At 42.4% G+C, this 26,038-nt stretch overlaps 1 protein-coding gene across 3 annotated transcripts in view; it reads left to right on the plus strand.

Annotated features, from left to right (window-relative positions):
* The first annotated feature begins 4,075 nt into the window (after nucleotides 1-4,075).
* Nucleotides 4,076-26,038, plus strand: part of LOC145348394 (potassium channel subfamily T member 2) — a 693,657-nt gene continuing 671,694 nt past the window's right edge. For all 3 annotated transcript variants that reach the window (XM_080196607.1, XM_080196608.1, XM_080196609.1), the window contains exon 1: nucleotides 4,076-4,170. In XM_080196607.1, the coding sequence (XP_080052733.1) occupies nucleotides 4,076-4,170 (95 nt within the window). The remainder of the gene's footprint in view (nucleotides 4,171-26,038) is intronic.

Consider the following 26,038-nt stretch of genomic DNA (forward strand, 5'->3'; position numbering starts at 1 on the left):
TCCTTGGAGCCCCATCTCTGGGGCAGCAGGAGTAATCAGTGCAAAAAAAGGAATCATATTGTTTGTGGACTAATAGTGCTGGGAAACAGCACTTCAAAGGCACTGGAGGCTGTCAACCAAGAAATGGCTGAACTGAGATTAGCAGACACGATATGCAATGGACTACCAGTTAGCACAGCAAGGGGGAGTATGTACAATCATAGGAAACAAATGCATAATCCATGTCACAAATGAATCCTATAACATTACCCAAGTAATTAATAACATCAGAAAACAGCTTAATGACTTCAGACAGGGACCCAAGAAAGGAAGTAGCTGGCTGGAACAGCTAGTGGGGAGATCCTGGGGATCCTATTTAATGCATGGACTGATCGTCCTCATTGCAATTATAATTGTCTGTTGCCTAACTGTTGGATGCCTTAATGTCTGTTGTAAAGCAATAGTGACACGAATTGTGCCAGGAGCCAGTGTAACCATCGAGGAAGAATACATGATGAGAACGCCTGAAGACATTGAAAGCTACGAAGAAGGAAAGGAAAAAGTGGACATCTACCTGTGAAGATGCAGTTGTTGGTCTGGGGATTATTAAATAATAATCCTGACCAAAAAGGGGGAGTGTTATGGTGGAATTAAAAGTCATGAACACAAAACAATTACCTGGCACACAAAATGGTTACCTGGGGGGGGACATTAAGAGGCATTGGCTTTGGGCACAGACAGTTACACAAAAGGTTAAAACCTGCAGTTATCTGAATTGTTGCAGGAAGCTGGTCAGAGCTTGAGGCATTCTAGAACAGAGCAGACCCAAAACAATGAGTCTGATAATAAGGTCAGCCACAGATGGGGACATAAATACATAAATGTAACAAGATCAGCCACCGAATATATAGATTGAAACCAGTCATTGATAGAAGACATAATTGCATTCTATGAACAAAGATACGTTAACTGTCCATGTCCGTATTTGTCTACTCGACTTGTAATGATGTGTTAACGGCCAATGTCTGTACTGCCTATTGCCTAAAAGGTACAAAAATGATCAACTACCATTGTGTAGTTGAGAAGATAGCTGCCAAGTACTGCAGAATACCAGTGCTTCTCCCAAAGCTTTGTCTGAAATAAAACTGTATTGTTGAAACTCCAAGTCGAACTCCAAATTTCCCACAACAAGGGACTTGGTGGAATTGCAGTTGGTGTAGACTTGATGGGCCAAATGGCCTCCTTCTTCACTGTAGGGATTCTATGATTCAACGATTTTAAGATCATAACCATTGCACCATTTTTTGGACCTTGTCTAAATGTGTCTTTTGTCTCCCCCATTATCATCCACCTTTTCCTTTGGACCATCATTTCTTTGTCATTCAATGTCTCCTACCTTCTGCCTTATCAAATACCTCCCATTTTCTTCGCCAGCTCTGTCTTAACACTTGCTATAGCTGTTTCCAATCGTGATGAGAAATCAGCAATCTGAAACATTATCCTTTTTCTGCCTCTGTAACTGCTGCTCAATATGCTGTGTATTTCTTGCTTTTAATTTCAGATTTCCATGTTTGTAATATTTTGTGCTTCTTTACAACCTTGGTCCAAGCTGAACTCCAGACTGAGGTGAGACTGATGTAACATTTGACTGAATGTGGTACCAAGGGGACATGGTAAAACTAAATTCAATAGGAATGAGGGAAAATTCTCGACTGGTTAAAATCAAATTGATCACAAAACATAGCTGTGGTTGTGGACGCCCACCACCCTAGCCCCAGAGTATTACTGAAGCAGTTCTTCTGGGCATTGTCCTCGGTCCAATCACCTTCATTGCTTTTCCTCCATCCTAAGCTGTAAATGGGGATATTAGCTGATGAATGCAGCTGGTCATCTCCATTTACCCTTCCTCAGATAAAGAATCAGTCCATATCTGGATGATAGTCAGGCTTCAGCTATGGTGGCACAGTGGTTAGTGTTAATTGTAACTATCTGTGGCTATCTGTGGGATCTTGCTGTACAAAGATTTACTTATGTTATAGCATTTCAGAATAATTAATTGTGCATGCGGGACATCTGAGAGTATTTTCCTTCTGTGTTGAATAAAACTGTCGGCACGCATAGATAATTCTCTTAGCATTGCTGCCTCACAGCACTAGGGACCCTGGTTCAAGTCCAGCCATGAGTGATTGGCTGTGTGGGGTTTGCACATTCTCCTCATGTCTGTGTAGGTCTCCCTAGGATGCTCCAGTTTCCTCTGACAATCCAAAGATGTGCAGGTTAGGTGGATTAGCTAGGGTAAATGCACAGGGTTGGAGACGGGGGTGGGGGGGGGCAGGGAGGGCAGCTGATTTGATAAGCTGAATGGCCTCCTTCAGCACTGTAGGGATTCTATGTTTTCTCTATGATAGTTGGCAAGTAATATTCATGTTAAACAACAGCAAGCTTCAGCAGAGCAAACATTTAATAAAATTATCACAGTGTCTTTCACCATCAAATTTCTGGGGCTCACGTTTGGCCTGAAACTGAAGTGGACTAGCTGTGATTTCAGCAGCCCAGTCCCAAAACCTGGAATTCTTTCCCTAAACCTTTGTCTCTCTGCCCCCCTCTCCTTCTTAAGATGCTATTTTAAAGCCATCTCTTTAACCACGTCCCTGATCCCAAATTTCCTTGAGTGCCAGATTTTGTTTGATAATCCTTTCTTTACTATGTTAAATAGGCTGTATGAATACAAGTTGTTGAATACCAACTTCCACCGTTATTGTGCTGAGCGTGTACTATGCGTGTTATCTACAAGATGCCTGCAGCAATTCTCTAAGCATTATTCCACAGTCCCTCCGAAATCCATGAACTGCATCCACCAGTTGGATCGACAAGGACAGTAAATGCATGGGAATACCTCCACCTCTTAAATCCTTCTGGATGCCAGAAATTATCCTCATATGTTTCATAGGTTCCTACATTGTTCCTGGATCAAAATTCACCTAGGGATGGACAATAAATGCCAATCCACATCCTGAGAATGAATTTTTAAAAATATATAAACAGCGAAGCTTTCCTATATTTCCACATATTTAACTATAAATAAAACCTGCTGTGGAGCATTGCCATTTCCAGGAAGGTATTTCCCACGCCAGCCAGGGGAGGGAAATCCTTCCCGTGTGTATGTTGCTTTGTGTGCCCTATGCTATTCGACGCTCCACTGTTGGACGAGGACATCCCTCGCCCACTATAAATCACACGACTGCACGTTAAAGGATCTTCCCTCGATCTGGGAAATGCGCGTGCACGGATCCAGCCAGTAAACAACCCGAGGGAGGGATTTTCCCTCAGCTATAGGGAGACAAAACCCATAGTTTCGGGCGGGGGCGGCAGCGCCTGCAATGGACACAGGTGTGGGGATATTCTGATTCTGCATCAGTTCCGGGGAGGGGGGGGAGGGGGGGGAGCTGACACGTGCTCCGGGCACTGTTCCATTCCTGATTGCCCTGGAGGAAGACACGCTCCGGGCAGCGTTCCATTCCTAACTGCCCTGGAGGAGGACACACTCCGCGCAGCGTTCAATCCTGGCTGCCCTGGAGGAGGACACGGTCCGCGCAGCGTTCCATTCCTGATTGCCCTGGAAAGGACACGCTCCGGGCAGCGTTCCATTCCTGATTGCCCTGGAGGAGGACACGCTCCGGGCAGTGTTCCATCCTGACTGCCCTGGAGGGAACTCACTCCGGGCAGCGTTCCATTCCTGATTGCCCCGGAGGGGACAGGCGCTCTGAGCAGCGTTCCATCCCTGACTGCACCTCCACCCCCCCGGAGGGGACACGCGCTTCATCCGTGAGTGAACCGGGGTTGCCGGCTGCTGCTACTGCCGTCGCGCGCGCTCAGCACTTTGCATCTTCGCATGAAGAAAAGCAGGTTCGAGCAGCACCTCGCACCGTCTTGCATGCCGGGCTTCCAGAGACAACTCAAGTGAACCCTTGTGTGGGAGGGGGTTTTCTCCCTCCCCTCTAAAAGAGGTGACCACACATTGTGGGAGAGGGGGAAAAACACATAGAATTATATATATATATTCGCCTCACACAGGTATACTACATAGCTGGAAAGAATGGTGGACCTGGAAAACGAAGTGCCTCCTCTTCCTCCAAGGTACAGATTTCGTGATTTACTTCTTGGAGATCAAGGTTGGCAGGCAGATGACAGGTAAGTCCACTTGGTGGTTTTCCTTTAACAGGCATTTTGAGTGACAGTTGTCCTGGATATTTAGAGAATACACGCAATTTTAATATAAATGCAACTTGTTACGCACATTGGAAAGTTTGTCCCTATGCTCTGCTGAAATATTGTTAAAAACAACATATGTGTTAGCCCTTACACGGTTTACTTTACCTGGGTCTCGAGCTCCGATGCCTAAGAAAAATCACTTAGATTTATAATATGATTGATTAGCCGAACTATGAAAGAGATGTTTTTCTTTTCCTGTTCTCGCCGTATGTTCGTGTTAACCTGATGTAGTTATTTTGTATGTGTTTTATGGAGATAATCGTGACGCTATCTAAATCATTACTAATTCACCAGTATTGTGATATTTATGTTTATATTTTAAATTCTGTCCGGCTTCATCCGAAAAAAGCCAGTAGAACTGATCAAAGTACCTCAGCACCTGGAGTAGACCTGTACCTGCCTTTTCACTGTAAAGTCATTCATTAACACAGACAGTCCACTGATTAAAAATTGCAGAGTACATTTTCAGCACGTTACCTAACAGCGTTTACTGGGATATCATTTTGGAAACGGTGAAGACACCATATGCAAGCTAGCTTTAATTGTCTTGTGTAGTAATAGAAAGCTGGAATTGTATTGATGGGTAGTCAGCCATTTACAGTTGATTTTTCTGCAGGTTTTGAGCCTTTAGTATCATTTATTAATTTTATTGCAAAATCTCTATCATGTGTTCATTGTTCAATGCTAAGTCCTAACTTTATTACTGTTGAAATAAATATTTTGACACAACCTCCTGCGTTTGTTTATTTATTGCAGCAATAGCATTATGGAATGCCTTAAACATCAAAAATCAAAACCTACTAAATGGTTGCAGGTGGCAAATGGAGATGGAGTATGCTTCAAAGAGTGAGGGGAATCACTAGAAACCCATTAGAACTGCAGACCAAGTAGATTGATCTGGAAGAAAGTTGTTATGGCGCTTTCTAAAATGAAATAGATCAGCCAGTGGGTACATGTGGTTATTTATTTTATTATTTTGTGTTTATTATGCATGAAAATTACTTTCGACCAACAATTGCTTGTAAAGCAACCCACTGCTTTGTGAATTGTACCATTATAATGGATTTAGTCCTTTTTGCTTGTCATTTAACAGCTTTTTGAAGAGTTTAATATGTGAAAGACGTTTCTGATTAGAACTTTTTCCTTTGGTTCACATGAAGTCTATTGTTTTTTGTTTGAACTGACAAGTCTTAACTGATAGCTTAAAAAATCATCTCAACCACTAATGGACATGCAACTCCTTTTTTTGAGGACTGATAGCTTTGACTTATGAATTTTATATACATATGGTAAGCTAGAGTACTTTGTGCAGTTTTGGTCACCTCGTAACAGGAAGGATGTGAAAGCACCAGAGAGGGTACAGAAGATGTTCACCAGGATGTTGCCTGGGCTGGAACATCTGAGCTGTAAGCAGAGGCTTGGGTAGGCTTTGATCGTTTTCTTTAGAGCAGGGAAGGTTGAGGGGCAACATGATTGAGGTGTATAAAATAATGAAGGGCTTGGACAGGGTGAGTAGGGGCCTTTTGAGTCAAACAGGAAGGGCATAGTTTTAGGGAAGGGGCAGGAGATTCAAAGGGGATTTGAGAAAAAAAAATTTCATTCAGATGATGGTGGGAATCAGGAATGCACTGTCTGGGAAGGTAGTGGAGGCTGGAAATCTTTTAAAAAATATATTTGGATGAGAACTTGAAATATTATCACATTCAAAGGTGTGGGACAAGTGCAGGAAAATGGGATTAACACGCCTTTATTGACAGTTATCGTTGGTGCGAACTCTGTGGACCAAAGGGCCTTTTTGGTTATGTATGCTGCTATGACTGTGTGATAAGCTGAAGACATTTTAACTATATTCAAGACTAGTTGATGTCTTGTGGTAGTGGACAAAATATAGTTTTCAGAGGAAGTGAGGTAATTAGACCAGGTCATGCAAATGTAATCCAGCCTCTGCTCTCAATTCATAATTCTATCTTTCATTTTTATATTTTTTATTATAAATTATGTCTTTATAATATTTATATTAGTCTTAAACTTGTCATGCCAGAAACACACTATTCTGCCATTGATGGCAATGGAACTCTTCCGCTGATGGATGAGTTTTCTGAGGTGATTTACATTATCAATTTCTGTGTACACATTTTTAATACGAAAAGTTGGTGCGATGTGTATCATCAATAGATTGAGTTTCTTAAATTCCTGAAATGATTTAGGGGCAGCACGGTGGCTCAGTGGTTAGCACTGCTGTCTCACAGCCCAAGGGACCCAGGTTCAACTCCATCCTTGGGTCACTGTCTGCATGGAGTTTGCACATTCTCCCCATGCCTGCATGGGCTTTCTCTGGGTGCTTTGGTTTCCTCCCATAGTCCAAAGCTGTGTGGGTTAGGTTGATTGGCCATGTTAAATTGACCCTAGTGTCAGGGGGATTAGCAGGGTAAATACATGGGATTATGGGAATAGGGCCCAGGTGGGACTGTGGTCGGTGCAAACTCAGTGGGCCAATTGGCCTCCTTCTGCACTGTAGGAATTCTATGATTTGTTACATGTTAAAATAATCTTGATTTTCCTTGCTGTAGAACTCTATGTCTTTCCTCCAAATAAATAAAAAAAATAAAATTAGACCATGCTGATATGTCTGCTTTGTAAGAAAACATCAGAGGCAGAAATTTTACCGGCACGCCCAATCAAGAATTGGGGCGGACGAGACTCGCGGAACAGCATTCTCTGTTGGCCTTGGGCGGCATCTGTTGAGCCTTCGGTAGGCAAAGCGGTAAAATTCTGGTAGCTTGAGCTTGTAAACAAATAGTTAGCTTGAAAAAAATTACAGTTTTATATGAGGCCTATTCCTAACAAATTGCAAGTGATTTGTAGGCTCATAAATCTTTTTGTGAGCAAATTGTTTGCCTTCAGATTATTTCCATTTAAAATGGCTAATTCTTAAAAATGTGTATTGCTGAAATAACTAATCTAGTTTCTGATTCCAATAACACACAAACTGTCTCCATTGCAGATGTGTAAAGCTGAACTGATATTGTAGTAGCAAGTTAAATTGGGTTTAAATATCAGACTTAGGTATTAAGTGGGCTTATTTACCACTCATTCTGATATTGAATACCATAAGGGGAATTATTAAGATGCATTAAAATCTTGTGCCAATTAACATGATATGTGGCCTTTGTGGCATATTTATCCATTTCTACCATGTCTGAAGTTGAATGGTTTCATGTTTGTAACTAAAGAAGGCATATGAAGTAAGAAATAAACATGCAATACGACCATATTAAATTAGAATGTAAAAAAAATGTAAGAGACTATGGGGTGAGTAAAAGCTGTTCATCCATTAACCCCATTCTCGCCACAGATCCAAGAACAACCTATGGTATTATAGACTCACTCCATTTTTTCTGAGTAAGATTTTAGGTAGGTTTTTCCCTACTTGCAAAGACAAAAATAAGTATAGCTCCAGTGTTAATATCTAACTTCCCATTTTCTGCTGTAGAGCCTCCTTGTTTGTTCTAGTGAAGAAAATTACAATCACCCTGGCACTTTTGATAAGGTCACGTTCAAAACTGTACTCAGTTTTTCATTCTATCTAGGCCCGTATTTCTTCCTTGACCAACATCATCATAAAACAAATTACCTAGTAATTCATTGATTTTGCTGACTATGAGACCTTTCTGTGAACTAATTAGCTGTGCATTTTCTGTGAAATGCCCATATGATGCCCGGGTATTATATAAATGCAGATCCTCCTTTTCTCCTTCCTGCCCACCCAATCTCAAATCGTGCTTCCTTAATGCTTCATTTTATATTATGTTGTCTGATTACAGAGTTGAAGTTCAAGTTAAATATTTTATTTGCATATGCATTGTCTGTTTCGATTTTCATTTTGTCACCTAGTTATTTTTGCTAACGCAAAGTGTAAAGTTCTGGGAGATCTTTCAGTGCTTAAACTGTAACGTCATGGGATCATCCTTGTCATTCCTTCTCCAAAACTGCACCAATGCAAAAAGTATTGTTTTTGCTGAGTCAAAGTGTTGTTTTTGTTGAGTCCAAGTGTTGATTTATCAATAAAGTGTAAATATTTAAACTCATTGTTTATTGTCAAATACCGTTTAGCAGTGTTTCTGATCATCTAAAGAGGTAATTCTATAACTGTGTGCTTGTAAAGAGTACCCAAACTTTGCATAATCAGTTTTAGCTAAATTAGACAATAGGGGTTTGCAGGCAGTCTTTGAAGCATGGCCTAGACCTCCTGTGGCCTCTATTATACTCTGAATGTAGTCCATGGAATATAAATTGATCACATTTTCTTTTTGCTGTCCTTACTCTCCATTGCATTTCCATTAAAACTAGTGTTCTAGGCTTTTTGAAAGCAAAATACTGCAGATACTGGAAATCTGAACTAAAAACAAAAAGTGCTGGATAAACTAAGCAGGTCTGGCAGTATCTGTGGAGAGTAACAGAGTTAATGTTTCGGATCTAAATGATCCTTTTTTCTCTGTCTTTCAGCACTTGAATTCTTAAAAGGTGAGAGTGACAAATTACAATTGTGTTGCAATTTTCTTGTATCTTTTATGCCATAGTATCTTTGAGATATTGGCCAGAATTTTACTGGCCCGTCTGCCACGGGAATCAGAGCGGCTGCAGGGTGGAGCATGAGAAGGTCTGTTGATCTTGGGCAGGATTTAATTCAGATTTCGGGACGAGTGAAGCCATAAAATCCCGCTATAGAACATAGAACATAAAAAAACTACAGCACAAACGGGCCCTTCGGCCCACAAGTTGCGCTGATCATATCCCTACCTACTAGGCCTACCTATAACCCTGAATCCTATTAAATCCCATTTACTCATCCAGAAGTCTCTTTAAAGACCCCAACGAATTTGCCTCCACCACCACTGACAGCAGCGGATTCCACTCACCCACCACCCTCTGAGTGAAAAACTTACCCTCGACATCTCCTGTGTACCTACTCCCCAGCACCGTAAACCTGTGTCCTCTTGTGGCAGCTATTTCAGCCCTGGGAAATAGCCTCTGAGAATCCACTCGATCAATACCTCTCAACATCTTATAAACCTCTATCAGGTCACCTCTCATCCTTTGTCTCTCCAGGGAGAAAAGACGGAGTTCCCTCAACCTGTCCTCATAAGGCATGCCACCCAATCCAGGCAACATGCTTGTAAATCTCCTCTGCACCCTTTCAATAGCTTCCACATCTTTCTTGTAATGAGGTGACCGGAACTGCGCACAGTACTCCAAGTGGGGTCTGACTAGGGTCGTATAAAGCTGCAGCATTATCTCCTGACTCCTAAACTCAATCTGTCGATTGATGAAGGCCAGTACATCATACGCCTTTTTGACCACATCCTCTACCTGCGAGGCCAATTTAAGAGTCCTATGGATCTGTACCCCAAGGTCCTTCTGATCCTTTACGTCTTCTTTTGTTGCTGGATTTTTTGTTTTACAAAGTTCCTTGTATGTTTCTTGACAGCAGCCTTTGAGTAATTGCACAAGCATTCTCGCGGGCTTTCCAATAAAACAGATAGGTTTGTAGGGGGAAGGGGAGTCCAACAGAATGAACAAAGACTTGTACTTCAGGCATCTGACATTGACTTTGTCTTGATCCAAGACCCAAGCTTTCAGGCCTAGGTGGACCTATTTACTGATGTATTAGATAATCTGCCATCGCTCTATAGACTACATGTAAAAGATTGTCGTGTCATTATTTGCTGTCGACAGAACTTGAGACCAGATGCAACACAGAGATAGTCCCACCAATTGTTGTGAAAATAAATGCAAACTCATCTTTGAATCTATACAAGACCATAGTTGTTGCTAGTTAGTACTTGTGCCATAGCTGTCAGTCTTCAGTCTACTGATGCTTTAAGCAAGTCACAGAATTTTATTTTGTGTGCCAGCCTTTGCTGCATTCCCTGTAGAAAGGAGCAATAATATAAAATGGTGCAGCATCTTTGTCTGACATTACCTTTTGCAAAAATGCGCATGGATACCTATTAAGGCCCCTAACCACAGCCGAGTGTTACATACGATGTGTCAAGGTTATCAATTCATGTCCAGATAGTGTCTAACCCGAGTAATAGAGTGAGCCAGTGCTCTAAAATACCCATCAGCAGCTATGATTGTTACTCCTGGTGGCAATCAACTCAAGCCAGCACGACTTGAAAGATGAAATAGAATAAGTGGTTGTCTACTAAGTACTTGAATTACTCCCTGTATATCACTTCCCCCCCCCCCGCCCGCCAAAAAAAACAGAGGTGGAATTTTGATGAAGTGATTGGCTGTACCTAAACTCTGGAAGAGCATGAAAATTAGCCTGCTGTGGTTTGGATCCCGCTGCTGTGAAGGGTTATAGGATGTGTTATGTGACAGTCATTATCTAAATGCAAGTTCTTGTTCACAAACACATGGGGGTGGAGTTTTCCTGCCCCCTCTCGGGGGCCTCCACCAGTCCACTTCCACTGGTATATTACATGGGGTGAGGGGAGGGATTGAGCGATCAACTCACGTAAAGGCCAATTGAGGCCTGTACTTTCGGGCTTCATGGGATTTGAGCTCTGGCAGAAGGTGCCATACGCACAAGGAGCAAGAAGGAGTAGGCCATCCAGCCCCTTGAGCTAGCTCCGCCAATTAATAAAATCATGGCTGATCTGATGATAACCTCAAACCTGCATTCTTCCAGCGCCTGATAACGTATCACTCCTTGCTTACCAAGAATTTATCCACCTCTGCCCTAAAACAATTCAAAGACTCTGCTTCTACTAATATTTCAGGAGGGTTGCAGAGATGCACGATCTTCACCACATTCACTTGATAATCATTTTGTGGGCTGATGGGATCTTTCCTCAGTGGCATCTTTTGTTCCTCCTACCCCCTTGTCAAGGCCTTCTTGATAGGACCCAGTGCAAGACCCCAACTTACTTTCTCATCTGGCTCCATTGAAGGATTGGCTCCACCATTAGCCATTGCTCCCAGTGGCATTGCTGGGCCCAGAGAGTTGCCAGCAACTCTCGGTAATGGAGTGTGCTCCCAGACTAGGGCTGGAGTCATGCCCTGAGCCAATGTCAACTATTGTTAAATCGCTGAGGGGTGACCTAGCTAAATGGAGGCAGGCTCAGCCCTGATTTTTCAGTTGTGGGTGGGGCCACTGCCACCATACACAATTCTGGCCCCAGAAACATTTATTTCAAATGTTGAATTCTAGAACCTTTGCTTTTCTTAAACAAATTATTTAAACTTAATAAAATTCAGTGTTCATTATTTCTACATTATTCACAATGATCAGATAGCAGTATGTTGTTGAGATTTTAACAATTATAAAAAGGACCATACATTTTGCTGATGTCGCATAAAATTCTCAAGTCTTGTATGGTATTTGGAATGACTTAATTTTAATTTGCTTCTTCCGCATTGCTGTTAAACTAAATTCTGAAAATTTAATTATCAAAGCTTTCACTTAGAAACTAAGTCTGATATTGCATGCTATGTTTGCTTTATTCAAACTGGATTAGTGTTGGTGTTTGTTGTGTGTTTTTGTTTCATCTACAGAAGTGTCCCTGAAGCTAAGACATTCCTCACTTTGTAATCTCTCTCTCTCAAAATACGTTAATAGGAATTTGGTGGAAAATGTTCTTATTTACTCCATCTTTGGTTGTAGCAAATGATTGTTGTGGTTAATGCCAGCTGCAGGCTGGTGTTAATGTGAATCAAACTATATAAACACAAACAAGTAATTCAATGGCTCATCACATGAAAAAGGATGACCTCGAGGTATACTGTTGATGTTATGGATGGAGTGGAAGAGCTAATAAAGGAAACCGGGGCTGTAAACAGAATTGGTACATAGCTGTAATCAGCAAGGCTATTTGATGATATTTCTTACAATTGCGTAACTTTGTACGTAGAGGCTTAGTCCAAAATTAAGACTTTTTTCCTACTAAGAAAGAAACAAGTCAGGGAATGTGGGCTACACAGCCCATTGAAGCTTTTTCTTCCAGCACCTTTCATCACAAAACACCACTGTTTTAGTCTCCATAGCTAAATTCCTTGTCCCGGCTTTTCAAGAAGCCTTTGTTACTCATTTAAAACACACACACACACACACACACACGCACGCACACCCCTTCCCACTCTATGGAGCCCTATTACTGAGCTATAGCAAGTGGCACCCTTTGAATGAAATATCATGAGTTAAGAGAAACAAATGAAATAGACAACAGTGGTGAAATTTAGCTGCATGCTAAGACCAGGCTTGCACACCAGCAGAGATTTGTGATCAGGTATCAACATTTCATGTAGGCAGTTTAAAGTGAGTGTAAGGAATTCTCTGTTAATTAGTTGATGATTTCTCATGGTTCAGCTTTGGAGTGCACCAAAGTAAAATACTGCAAAAGGTTGGAAATCTGAAATAAAAACAGAAAATTATGTAAGTACTAATCAAGTCAGGCAGCATCAGTGGAAAGGAAGAGTTAATATTTCTGGTTGGCTGATCTTTCATCTGGCTGCCAGAGATGGGGGAATTGGATGGGAGGCAGTTATGGGAGTGACCAGGGATTTGGGCTCAGGGATGGACACTGTCACTGGCATGCTTCTCCATGGGCCAGTGGTACCACAGATATCTAAGAACAGGTTCCCCAGGCTCAAGGATCCCACTAGAAGACAACCAGGATTTATCTGGCAGTACCCTTATGCGATTGCAAGCAGTTCTGATGGAGGCCAAATGCTCGCATTTGAATCTGGCCCTTATTTAGATCCTTGGGTGGCTCATTAGCTGCCTACTGGCAGTCATTCCACTAAGGTTTCCAATGGTAGGAATATGCCAGGCATATTGGGCACCCCTCCTGACACCTTCTCCTGACATGGTGGCAGCCCAGAACTCTGAAAAGTCACCCAGACTCAAAACATTAGCTTAGTTCTCTTTCCACAGATACTGTCAGATGTGCTGAGATTTTTCACTATTATCTGTTTTTGCTTCTGATTCCAGCACCCGTAGTAATTTGCTTTTACCCCAGGGTTTCAATCTTGCCTTCAGATTCTGTTGGCCAGGATTCCAGTGTATTTACCCAAACACCAAATTACAGGCAGAATCTCAGATCTCTGGCCATGCTGAGCAGAATGCTACTGCCCCAAAGGGCAATTACCAGTCTGCTCCTGAGTCCTCTTTCCTTTAAGTCTGTTCCCAACAGCTCTTACTCCAACTTGGAGCTCCTTTCTCTGCTCCTCTCTTTTAACTGAACTTAACTGGGATCTCTTTTTGTCCCTTGTCTTTGCTCTTTACTTGGGACTTTCAACTGAAACCTCTCCCTGTTCTTCTCCCTTGTCCAAGGTCTGGAAAACTCCTTGGGACCTCTTTCTTGCATCCTGTGTGGAACACTTGCTGCCCATGTCACTCTGCATCCAATTGCCTGACCTGGGCTTTTTGCACCCTTTTTCTTTCCTGTTTATGCACTGGCACAAGGGACCAGTCCTGGACCAGAAGAATGTAAAGATACAAAATTGTGCATGTTCAGCCAAGTCTGAAGGCTGTGGAGACTTGGAGCTCCTGAGTTCTGAACTCAGCTGGTAAAGTTTGGGTTCCTTAGCTTGTTATTAATTACGTTCAAAAATCCTTTATCCTGTCTACTATTGTACCACTCTTGATTTTAAGTACTATATAAGTTGAAAATAAGGTGATCAGTGAAGAGAAAGTTGGCTTATCTGGTTAAAGCAATCAAATGCATATAATTCACACCACAGCATGGAACGGGTAGTGAGTTTACATGATGTAGTTTAGTGTCCTGGGAAAGTTGCTACTTATTCTCATGACTTTTTGGTTTTATGTTGGTCATGCAGTATGGAATTCGGATCACCGTTTCAGAGGATGATGTTGGTATTCTGCAGGTAAATGGTGGTTCTGCAGAACCTGATGATAAGAACTACCATTGCCCTAAGGAGGAGCAGTGGTTCTTGTTCACCATAATCTAGCAGCATTTTTTTTGTCTAGTGCAAATTCACATAAAACTGCAGAATGTTATTGTTGTGACTATAAAATCTAGCCAGTAACGTTCATACTAATCATCATTTTCCAGTCCCCTCTGGCTGCAGACATAGTGCTGGATTGCTAACATTGTACAGTTGATTTTAAAGGGAGAAAGCGATAGATCAATTAACAATTGGCCAGTCAGGCTAATCTCTGCAGAAGTTATTGGAAAAACTTCTGAACAACCATATTAATCACCAGTTAGAGAAGAATCATTTGTTAAGGACAGTCAACATAGATTTGTTAAGGAAAGATCTTCTTTGACTAATTTGTTTGAATGTCTTGAGGAGGTTAAAAAACACAGTTGATGAGGGTAGCATGTTTAGTTTCACCTAGGGATTTTTAGCAAATGTTTTGACAGGGTTACATATGATAGACTTGCAAAAATAATTTAAAGATTGTGGCACCCAAGTGAAAGTGGCAAGTGATTTCAAGTTTGGACTGCAGCAGAATCTTAGCAGTAGGAATAAGTCTTGGTGTGCCTACAAAAGGGTTGTGTTGACGAAGATAGACCCTGTCGTGGTCAGTTTTCGCAGGATGAGGAATGCAGCATAGGAGCCTGTGTGATCCGGTGTACATTCCTCTTGAAGATGTTTGACTGAGCATACCATCTGTTCTGCCAGACCACTTGACTGTGGATGTCAGGGCCTGCTCATAATTTGCTCAAAGTCCACAATGTGTGCAAAGTTATGAAATTCAATGGAGACAAATTGGTGAGGGTTGTCTGTTAGATGTCTCTATAGGATGCCGTGTGGTGAAAGGTCTCTTGAGCTTGATGATAACTGTGTTACTCATCATGTTTAACAAGTAGTTGAGTTCAACCCACCCAGAATACAAATTGACTAAATGTTGTTTGCCGTTTCACTTGAAGATATTAACTGCTGTTAATGACCATGGGATGTCTGGACTACATATTAATACAGTGGTTCCTTTGTTTGATGTGGCTAGAGTTCATTGCACAATGTATATCTGGAGATTCTCCCCAGTATCAGTCCATCCTTTATGGTTAATTCATTGCTGATGGCAAAGAATGTGGGGAAGTACCTTTGAGGATTCTAGTCAGCCCCTCATGATGATGTAGTGCAGTTGCCTGCATGTGATGTCTGCCTGTAACGTTCCTGAATTTGGTGAAAGCACAGCATCTCTCTTACCATAAAGTCCATGTTTCCCTTCCAATCAATCTGATATGTGGTGTGAATGAAGGCTCTGGAGAGGGTATCAACCAGCGACAGCTCCTTTGTCACTTTGCAAACGATGCTGAAGTTGTAGCGCTGTAACTTTAGCATCAAGTGTTGTAATCATGCAGATATGATGTGGAGCAGCTTTTTTATGTTGCCATGAGTGGCTGGTGATGTGTTTCAACAGTTTCAGGGTAACCATGTAAAAATTTCTGACAGGCAAACACTAAAGCAACAAGTTCCTTTTCGTTCGATGCATAATAAGTCTTCGTGTCAGTGAAGGCCTTTGAAATAAAGACTTTTGGTCTGCCATTCTGGATGCAAGACCGTGCTGGGAGGCATCTGTTGATATGAATACATGTGCTCGAATGTCAAAGTATTGTAACACTGGTGGGGTTTGGGTGAGTGCCTGTTTGAGTCTGTTAAAGACCGATGTATAACACTCTTATGAGTACCATTCAATGTCCTGGAGGAGAAGTTGTTGAAGAGCTCCAGTGACCTCTCTGTACCACGGGATAAACTTAGGAAGATAATTTGTCAGACCAAGAAAATGGAAATGGCTATCTGTAGTACAGCCCTTGCCTTATCTGGATAGGGCTTTACACTATCACCTGTGAGTAAATGGCCCATGTAAGGCTTAGTTTACCCTGGATCTGCATTAAGCATTAATTGGATGATCCTGATTCTGTTAAGGACGAGGCAAAGATTTGCGTCATGTTCTTGCATCATATGACCCCAAACAAGGACGTCACCAACAATCACAAGGTTGGCCTGCAAAGCACTATTCTATGCACCGCTGGAAACCTTGCTACAATGGAGATCCAAAAGACCATGTGGAGAAAACAATATCTGCCTACTGGACACATGGATGCGGCTAGTTTCAAGGATTCCTCATCTAATGGGGTTTGCCAGAACCCCCATTTCGCATCAAGAATTCTGAACACACTGGCATTTTGCATATCTGCGATCACTTAGTCCACTGTCTTCACAGGGTGATGAGATCTGAGCAGCACTTTGTTCAAGTACACACAATCAATACATATTCAGAGCGTGCCATTTTTCTGTATTGTAGCCACCATTGTTGAAACCCATTCCTCATGAGCACAGACTATTGGTGGCACCGAATCATCTAGTCTCTTAAGGTATACAACTGGTAGTTTACCAAATGTGTCACAGAAGAGGTTACTATATCTTATCATTTCTGGGGCTTAGAGTTGTAGAGCATGCACTTCCGGACTGAGTTGAATGAGTCGCGGTGCAATGCTATCCTGAAGCTTTAGTAGTTGCTTTACGCTCCATCAATCATATGGAACTTGAAATTTCTTTGTGCACAGTGGAGAGGTCCTACTCCTTCAGTGTGGATTCTCTGCCCCCCATAAACCATGAGATGCGTCTGTGTGGGATCTGGTGCTGCATACAAGTCTTTCCTGTAACCTTTGGCTGGATAGTACATTAACCTTTGTTCCAGTTTTAATCTAGGGTGGCATAGTGGTTAGCACTGCCGCCCCACAACAGAAATCCTGATTTGATTGATGGCTGGGGTCACTTTCTGTGTGGAGTTTGCACGTTCTCACCGTGTCAACGTAGGTTTCCTCTGGGTGCTCTGGTTTCTTCCCACAATTTGAAAAATGTGCTGGTAAGGTGCATTGGCCATGCTAAATTCTTCGTCAGCATACCCGAACAGATGCCGGAGTGTGGAGACTAGGGGATTTTCGTAGTAACTACTTTGTAGTGTTAATGTAAGCCTATTTGTGACTAATAAATAAACTTTAATGTTGACTTTAAGTCTGCCATTATTTCTAATCATGTTGAGGATGGTGAAGATCTCCCTTTTTCCTGTGCCGTTATCAGCACTGTTGCAGTAGTGTGTTGGAGGCTTGGTACCTTCATTGCTTTGGTTGAACTCTAATTCATTCACCTTAGTGACGCTTCCAACCCTTGAGGGTGGAACAACTGCCATGTTGCTGATGGCAGAGGAGGGCTGCTGTGGTTTGGATCTGTAGCAGTCATGTTTTAACAAATGCAAAACAAGCTGTTCTTTTCAGTAGGTGCTGGCTGCTGGCAGTGACCTTGTACTGTGAATATTTCAGTTGCCCTCCTAAATTCTGTGCTTTATTTTTCTGTTCATTTAACATGCAGATATTGATGGCTGCTTTAGCGTTTAGTCTACGTTTTCTTCCTGTCTAGAAAACAAACAAACTTGAAGTCTTTGATGGTCTCTGGGCCAGCAAGAGTGAGTGAGCTAAAGCTAGTGAGTTTACTATCAAATAAATCGGTTGGACTTAAACCTGGTGTTGTCAGACTTTTTACTGTGTTTACCCCAGTCCAACGCCGGCATATCCACATCATGACCAGCAAGATTTAACAGGGTATAAGCCTGTACATTTTTTGATATGATGTGGAGATGCTGGTGTTGGACTGGGGTACATTTTTTAACTTTTTTGGATCATTTTTTGACTTGCAGTAAATATACTGCTCCTTCTGGAACTTTTCCCAAATATTCGTAATGATTTCAACAGATATAAGTGAGTCAATGTGGTGAAGTCTGTGGGCCAATGTGGAGAAGTCCTATTGCAACTCCTAACACCATGCAAGTGTTTTGAATTCTGAATCACAGACAACAAGGACTTCTATGAAGAGTAGTTTATTCACTAGCTCAGAACTGCTTCAATGCTTGTGTTCCACCATCCTCCCAGGGCAACTTCTGCACTCCTGACATGAGATCTCTTTTCTAGCTGTGTCAGCATGTAAACACATGGTCACTCTGTTGACATGTATGATGCAGATGCTGAGGACTGGAGTCAGTATGTTGAGAGGCTCGGTTTCTATTTCATTGTGAAATAAATTACTGATGAAGACAATCATAGAGCTATCCTGCTGAATGTTTGCAATAGTAAAACATATAGCTTTATCAGGTACCTCTTCGTCCTGGATGCAGTACTGAGACTTTGACATTTCTAACTTCAAGTTCAACATGAGAGTTTGTGCTCCACAAGATTCTGTTGCTACCTTTGTGGTGAACCTGAAATAGCTCACCAACTACTGTGAGTTTGGAGATGTTTTGAATGTGCTACAGCATAGGCTGGTATGCAGGATGAACAACAATGCCACTTGCTTGCTGAACCGGTTATTGATTTCAAATGTACTCTAGAACTGTCTCGTGCCATTCTCAGAATTTGTAGTACATGAACGATGGAACACTTTACCACATTACGCAGAAGTTTGCTGCTGAACACGGTGCATTAGACAACACAGCACATGTTCAGAATGATTTTTCTCATCTACCAAATGACTTAGTGTTTTGGCTGATGAGGTACACATTTGCTATGGGTGTGGAAGAAATCATGGCGTGGGTACATAAATATTTAGAGAAGCAAAGTGCTGCTATTGCCGTGAGGGGACACCTGACTAGGCAGTGCAGAATAAAATATAAATCAACAGCAGAGTACAGGGCAAATCTGATTGAGTCAACTGAAACTGCGGATTCTGATGCCGTTGTATACTCTCAATTTGGTGACTGCTGTTAAATCTGCACCCGTTGTACTGAGAGTGCAGGTGAATGGCAAGGAACTGCAGATGAAGGTGGACACTGGTGCTTCAACTACTGATGTTGAAGGGCACACATTCAGGTACCTCAATGTAGGCAGAAGCCATTGACATTGGCATCCACCCAGCTGAGAACCTACACTGGAGAACCCATTTGTGTCATGGGCATTGCTGCTGTTCTGGTCTGCAACAAATAGCAGATAGCCCAGCTTCCTGTGATGGCTATAGACAGGGAGAGGTCCAGCCTTTGGGTTGAGAATGGCAACAAAAAATAAAATTAGATTGATCTGGTACTTAGATGATGTTCTTATCACTGGACTGACTGAAGCTAAACACTTATCCAACCTTGAGGAAGTGCTGAAAAGATTTCTGGAAGCAGGTGTGTGTTTGAAGCCAGAGAAATGCACATTCCAGGCTTCTGAGGTTGCCTAAATAGGCCACAGATTCGATGCTACGGGGTTGCAACCTGTTAAAGACAGGATTCAAGCTATTAAAATGCACCATTCCCTCCCCCCACCTTGCCCCCACTCTCCCTGGGCAATGTAACAGAACTAAAGTCATTCCAAGAGATGATAAATTACTACAGCTGTTTCTTGCCTAATCTGTGAACTGTGCTTGCATCAGTGCCCACTGCACCTGTTGCTGAGCAAGAACCATCATGGTTCAGAGCAAGAAAAAGCCATTGCAGCAGTCAAGAAATGCTTCAGTCCTCATGCTTTTGGTACATTATGACTCAGCTAAGTGCTAGTGCTGATGTGTGAACTTCTCCCCATGGCATAGGAGCCATACTGTCTCATTGTTTGGACGATAGATCAGAAAAGCCTGTCAGCCGAGTTTCAAAACACTCTCTCCCAGGCTGAAAAGGGTTATGATTACCTGGAGGAAGAAGTGCTGTCAGTTGCGTTTGACGTCAAGAGGTTGCAATGGTGACATTTTACAATTGCATGCAACCGTGAATGCTGTTCAGTTTGTTCAACAAAGACAAAACTATTCCACCTATAGATTCAGCGAGAATTCACTTTTGAGCTCTGATGCAGCCATCTTATCCGTATACATTTACATAGCATCCTGGATCATATATAGCCAATGCAGATGCACTTAGTCATCCTCAGTTACCAGGTAATCTTACCAACACACCCTTTTCACAAGAATTTAGCGTTGCTGTTAAATTTCTTGGATTTATCACCTATATGTGCTAAACAGATCAAGAAATGGATGAGCTGCAGAGATCCAGTACTGTCAAAACTTATTTTATTTTGCAAGGTTGCCGTTGTGTCCAATGACCTGCACCCCTTTTATTCCAGAAGAACTGAACTGATTTGTCAGGATGGCAATTTGCTGTGTGGTTCCAGAGTCATAGTCCTTCCAAGAGCAGATATGGACTCTTGGTAGACCTCCACAGCTTATACCCAGGCATGTCAAGGATGAAGATGTTAGACACTAACATTGAGAACATTATTAAACCAGCAGGACTAGAAGCAGGTTCCTTCAGCTCCTTTTCACTTGTGGGAATGGCCTGGTCATCCTTGGGTTAGATATGTGAGACTGTTTCTAGGTTCCATGTTCCTGCTACTCATTGCACATTTTGAAGTGGCTTAATGTCATAGAATCATAGAATACCTATAGTGCAGAAGGACGCCATTGGGCCCATCAAGCCTGCATCGACAATAATCCCACCCAGGCCCTATCCCCATTATCCCACATATTTACCCTACTAATCTTCCTAGCATCTCCCTATCACTAAGGAGCAATTTTCCATGGCCAATCTATTTAACTTGCACATTTTTGGATTGTGGAAGGAAACTGGAGCACCCGGAGGAAACCCACGTAGACATGTGGAGAATGTGCAAACTCCACACAGGCAAAGACATCAACTTCAGTTGTTGAGAGGCTGTGAAACTTCTTCAGTATACGTGGTATGCCAGAGGTGTTGTCTCTGACGATGGAAAAGCTTTCATCAGCGTAGAATTTCAGAGGCTCACAGACCTGGATGGCATCTGGCACATAAAGATTGCTCCCTGTCAAATGGTCTTGCCGAAACAGCTATCCAGATCCTTAAGTTGTCTCTCTTATAAAGAAATTGTCTGAAGGTACTTGGAGACTCGTTCTTCCAGATTCCTTCTGAGTTACAACGCAACACCACAGACTACTGGCTCCACGCCATCAGAACTGCTGATGAAAAGCTGCTTGCGCACATGTCTGGGTTTGGTGTTTAGCCATTTGGAGGGGACGCTGAGACAAAAACAACACAATCAGCAATTAAACCATGACATGCACAGTGGTACTTACACAGGGTCACCTACTTTGAATGCATATGTGCATGACTTTGGAAGTGGACCATGCTGGGCTCCACGAGCCATCATATTAGAAATGGGTCCATTATCATTTTGTGTTCAAATTGAGGACAAAGTCGTGCGCAGGCATGTGAATCACATTCAAACAGAAGAAACACCCCAAAAATGCAGGGTCAGCCTGTGATTGACGTTTGGCTCTCAGCCTCTGAAGTGTGTGGTCGCCCTGCAACTACTGTTCCTAATACACCCAGTGAGCTGTCGAGTCCAGAGCCACCTAGTTCTTGTGGTGTATCTTTTACTGTGGCTCAAGACGCCGTGATTTCTATTCTAGAATCTTTCCCCGATAGAGTTGAGTTGCTCTGCCCATCCATGCAGAGGACCTCAAAAATTGTATTTGTAGAAGTGGGGAAGTTAAAATCAAGAGGCATTGCTCGTGCTGTGTAGCTTGTATAAGGAACTTAATGTGGCATGAGTAGGGCGGCGGGGCGGGGGGTGGGTGCGTGGTGGGATGTGCTAACGGGAATGGTTGACCCTCCTGCAAATCAATATGTGGGTAGCACCAGTGTTCTACACCGGGTACTAAAAGAGCGATGTGTCTGTAAGTGGGTTCTCATGTTTGTTTGCAGCAAATTGGTTCCAGCCTTGATTTTTTACAAATGATTTAGACTTTTGTTAAGGGGGCTTGATTAAGGAGTTTACAGATGTACAAAAATTAGTCGTGTGTTTGATGGTGAGGCAGAAAGCAGGAGATAGCAGGAAGCTATCAATGGATCGGGCAGGTGGGCAGAGTAGTGGCACATGGATCTCAGTCTGAAGAAGTGAAGAAATGCTTTCTGGGAGGTCAGATACAACAAGGGAATAGAGAATAAATGATTAGTTTGAGAAGTGTAGAGAAACTGACCTAGGAGTGCATGTTCACCGATCTTTGAAGGAAACAAAACAATTAAGTAAAGGTTTAGAAGGCATTGGGGATACTTTTGAATGGTTGGAGGCTGAGGAAACTAGCAGGGAGTTTACATTAGAATTCTACAAAATGCTAATTAGACTACAGTTAGGGTGCAGTGTACAGTTCTGGTCACTGCATTGCAGGAAATATGCGATTGCATAAGGGAGGGTGCAGAGAAGATTTACAAGGGTAATGCCAGGAATGGAGTCTATTGGTTATGAGGGAAGATTGGATAGGCTAAAGTTTTCTTTGGAATAGAGGAGGCTGACAGGAAACTAAATTAATCAAGAATAAAACTATTGATTTTTATCATGGATTTAAAGTTTATGTTTTAAATACAGGAATATTAGGGATCATGGATAGGAAGAGCCCATTTCCCTTCACAAATAAATCAGTACTGAGCAGGAATAGATTTAAAGTAACTCTTAAACAGATTATAGGGGAGTTGAGAAAGCATTTCATCCATAAACACATTGGAAAGGGTGGTGGGGCAGGAACACTCAATGCATTAAAAAATTTATTGATATCTATTTGATGTGCCATAACCTATAAGGCTATGGACAACAGCTCAAAATTGGGATCAGTTTGAGTAGTTGATTTTCGGCTGTCACAGGCCCTATATGCAAAGTGACCATTTAAAGTGTAGTAAATTTCTGATTCATTCTAGTCAGTTAACGAGGCTTGGTTTTTTTTAGTAGTTTTAAACTTATCTTGCTGACTCACAGATATGTTATTTACAACTGGTTCAATGTCCACTTATCTGCTTCCCAAAGCTTTTGCAGCTACCTTTTAAATATTGCTGCTGACAAATAGCACAAGTCACAGATGGGTTAGAACTGAAGTACATAGGCAGACAAGAAATACACACCATCACAATTTCAAATGGACAAAGCTTTCATCATTGTCTCAGATGTATGTCCTTAGATGGCAAGGAAAAAATATAAAATGTGACGGTGGGAAAGTTTGTATAGAACCGGTAGAAATAGCAGAGGTGCTCAATGAATACTTTACTCCAGTATTCACGGTGGAAAAGGATCTTGGTGGTTGTAGTGCAGGCTTGCGGCAGATTGAAAAGCTTGAGTATGTTGATGTTAAGAAAGAGAATGTGTTGGAGCTTTTGAATAGCATCAAGTTAGATAAGTTGCCGGGACTGGATGGGATGTACCCCAGGTTGCTGTGGGAGGTGAGGGAAGAGATTGCAAAGCCTCTGGCGATGATCTTTGCGTCATCGATGGAGACGGAGGATTGTGGATGTGCTTCCTATATTCAAGAAAGGGAATAGAGAGAGCCCAGGAAATTATCAACCGGTGAGTCTAACCTCAGTGGTTGGTAAGTTGATGGAGAAGATCCTGAGAGACAGGATTTATGAACATTGAGAAGTATAGTATGATCAAAAATAGTCAGCACGGCTTTGTCAAAGGCAGATCATGCCTTACAAGCCTGGTTGAGTTTTTTGAAGATGTGACTAAACGCATTGACAAAGGTAGAGCGGTAGATGTGGTTTATATGGACTTCAGCAAGGCGATCGATAAGGTCCCCTATGCGAGACTTATTGAGGAAGTGAGGGGGCATGGGATCCAAGGGGACGTTGCTTTGTGGATCCAGAACTGGCTTGCCCACAGAAGGCAGAGAGTCGTTGTAGATGGGTCTTTTTCTGTATGGAGATCGGTCACCAGTGGAGTGCCCCAGGGATCTGTTCTGGGACCGTTGCTGTTTGTGATTTTTATAAATGACCTGGATGAGGAAGTGGAGGGGGATGGGTTGATAAGTTTGCTGATGACACGAAGGTTGGAGGTGTTGTGGATAGTTTGGAGGGATGTCAAAAGTTTCAGCGTGACATAAATAGGATTCAAGACTGGGTGGAGAAGTGGCAGATGGACTTCAACCCGGATAAGTGTGTGGTGGTTCATTTTGGTAGGTCAAATGGGATGAAGGAATATAATATTAAGGGTAAGACTTTTAGCAGTGTGGAAGATCAGAAGGATCTTGGGGAGTGGGTTCATAGGACTCTCAAGTCGGCTTTGCAGGTAGAGGATGTGGTTAAGAAGGCATATGGTGTACTGGCCTTCATCAATTGAGGAATTGAGTTTAGGAGTTGGGAGATAATGCTGCAGCTGTGTAAGACCCTGGTCAGACCCCACCTGGAGTACTGTGCTCAGTTCTGGTCACCTCATTACAGGAAGGATGTGGAAGCCATTGAAAGGGTGCAGAGGAGATTTATAAGGATGTTGTCTGGATTGGGTGGCATGCCTTATAAGGATAGGTTGAGAGAGCTTGGTCTTTTCTCCTTGAAGAGACGAAGGATGAGAGATGACCTGTTAGAGGTGTATAAGATGTTGAGACATATTGATTGGGTGAATTCTCAGAGGCTTTTTCCCAGGGCTGAAATGGCTGCCACAAGAGGACACAGTTTTAGAGTGCTGGGGAGTAGGTACAAAGGAGATGCCGGGGTAAATTTTTTACTCAGAGGGTGGTGGGTGCGTGAAATTGGCTGCCAGCGGTGGTGGTGGAGGCAGATTCGATAGAGCCTTTTAAGAGACTTCTGGATGAGTACATGGGACTTAGTAGGATTGAGGGTTATAGGTAAGCCTATTTGGTAGAGATAGGATTGGCGCAACTTGTGGGCCGAAGGGCCTGTTTGTGCTGTAGCTTTTCTATGTTCTAAAATGTAAAACTAAATTAACCTCCAGCAGAGATCATAAATAAAATGCGTTTGTCTAAAAAGTAACAATTTTGTTTATTTCCGGTCGAGAACTCATGTAAAATAGTTTATTGCGACTGTGCAGATATTGAGCACAGTATCTGAGGCAGAGTTCCATAAGTCCCTGCTGGAGGTTTGCATGGGATGGGGGAGGGTAGTTATGAGGTTTTTTTGGGAGGGCAAGGATTTGTCTCAACTGATGTTATAGAATGGATAGTAGTGGATTGGCAGCAGCAGATATTTGATTCCATTGGCTGCAGTTGACTCCTAGATTTATTATTCAAGCAGCAGCTGGTCAGAATTTACATCATTTGTCTAGAGATTAAATTTGACCAAAGAGAACAGTTTTTAAAGGAGATGGGAATCTGGGTGGAGTGTAATGTTAGAGTTTAAATTGCATTTATCAGTGCGTTTAATGAGGGAATTCTGAAGTCTGTCACCTAGTTGGCATGGGTGCAAATTGTCAGAGCAAAGGCTGGAGAAAGCGCATAACATCAGCACCAAGAGGAGAGTTTGGAGGGGATAGTATTGTGATGATGGAGAGAGGGGGGAAAAGTAGCCCTGGGGTTTAAAAATGGAGAGAAGAATTTCAAATTTGAGGCCTGCTATCCATTGTAAGTTAGCAAAGATAAGGTAATAGGTGAACAAAGTTTGGTGTGACATAGGAAATGGGCAGGAGAGTTTTAGATGAGTTGAAATTCATGGAGGGTGGAGAATAGAAGATTAGCTGGGGAAGTATTAGGGTATTCAAGTCTGGAAGTGACAAAACAGTGAGTAAAGATTTCAGCAGTGGGTGCCTGAGAAAGGGGAAAACTCAGGAGATGTTACACATGGAAACAGAAGGTGAAATGGTATTGGACTTTATGGTTCTTTGGTGGTAGGACCCCATATGATCCGATGAATAGCAGTAATGAGGTTTTTGCTCTGTTCTGAAAAGTTGAAGAGCGCTCCCCGTCATCATTTTGGAAACTCATGAACTTGGTCCTCGCAAAAATGGTGTCATTGACTGTGGCCGTGGTGTGCTGTGTTCTTGCTGATATAACATGCTCTACATCACCAACAGCTCTCTCAGCCGCTCCACTGTCTCGG

Source organism: Carcharhinus amblyrhynchos, chromosome 9 (genome assembly GCF_965287045.1).
Source record: "Carcharhinus amblyrhynchos chromosome 9, sCarAmb.v2.hapA, whole genome shotgun sequence".
Lineage (NCBI taxonomy): Eukaryota > Metazoa > Chordata > Chondrichthyes > Carcharhiniformes > Carcharhinidae > Carcharhinus > Carcharhinus amblyrhynchos.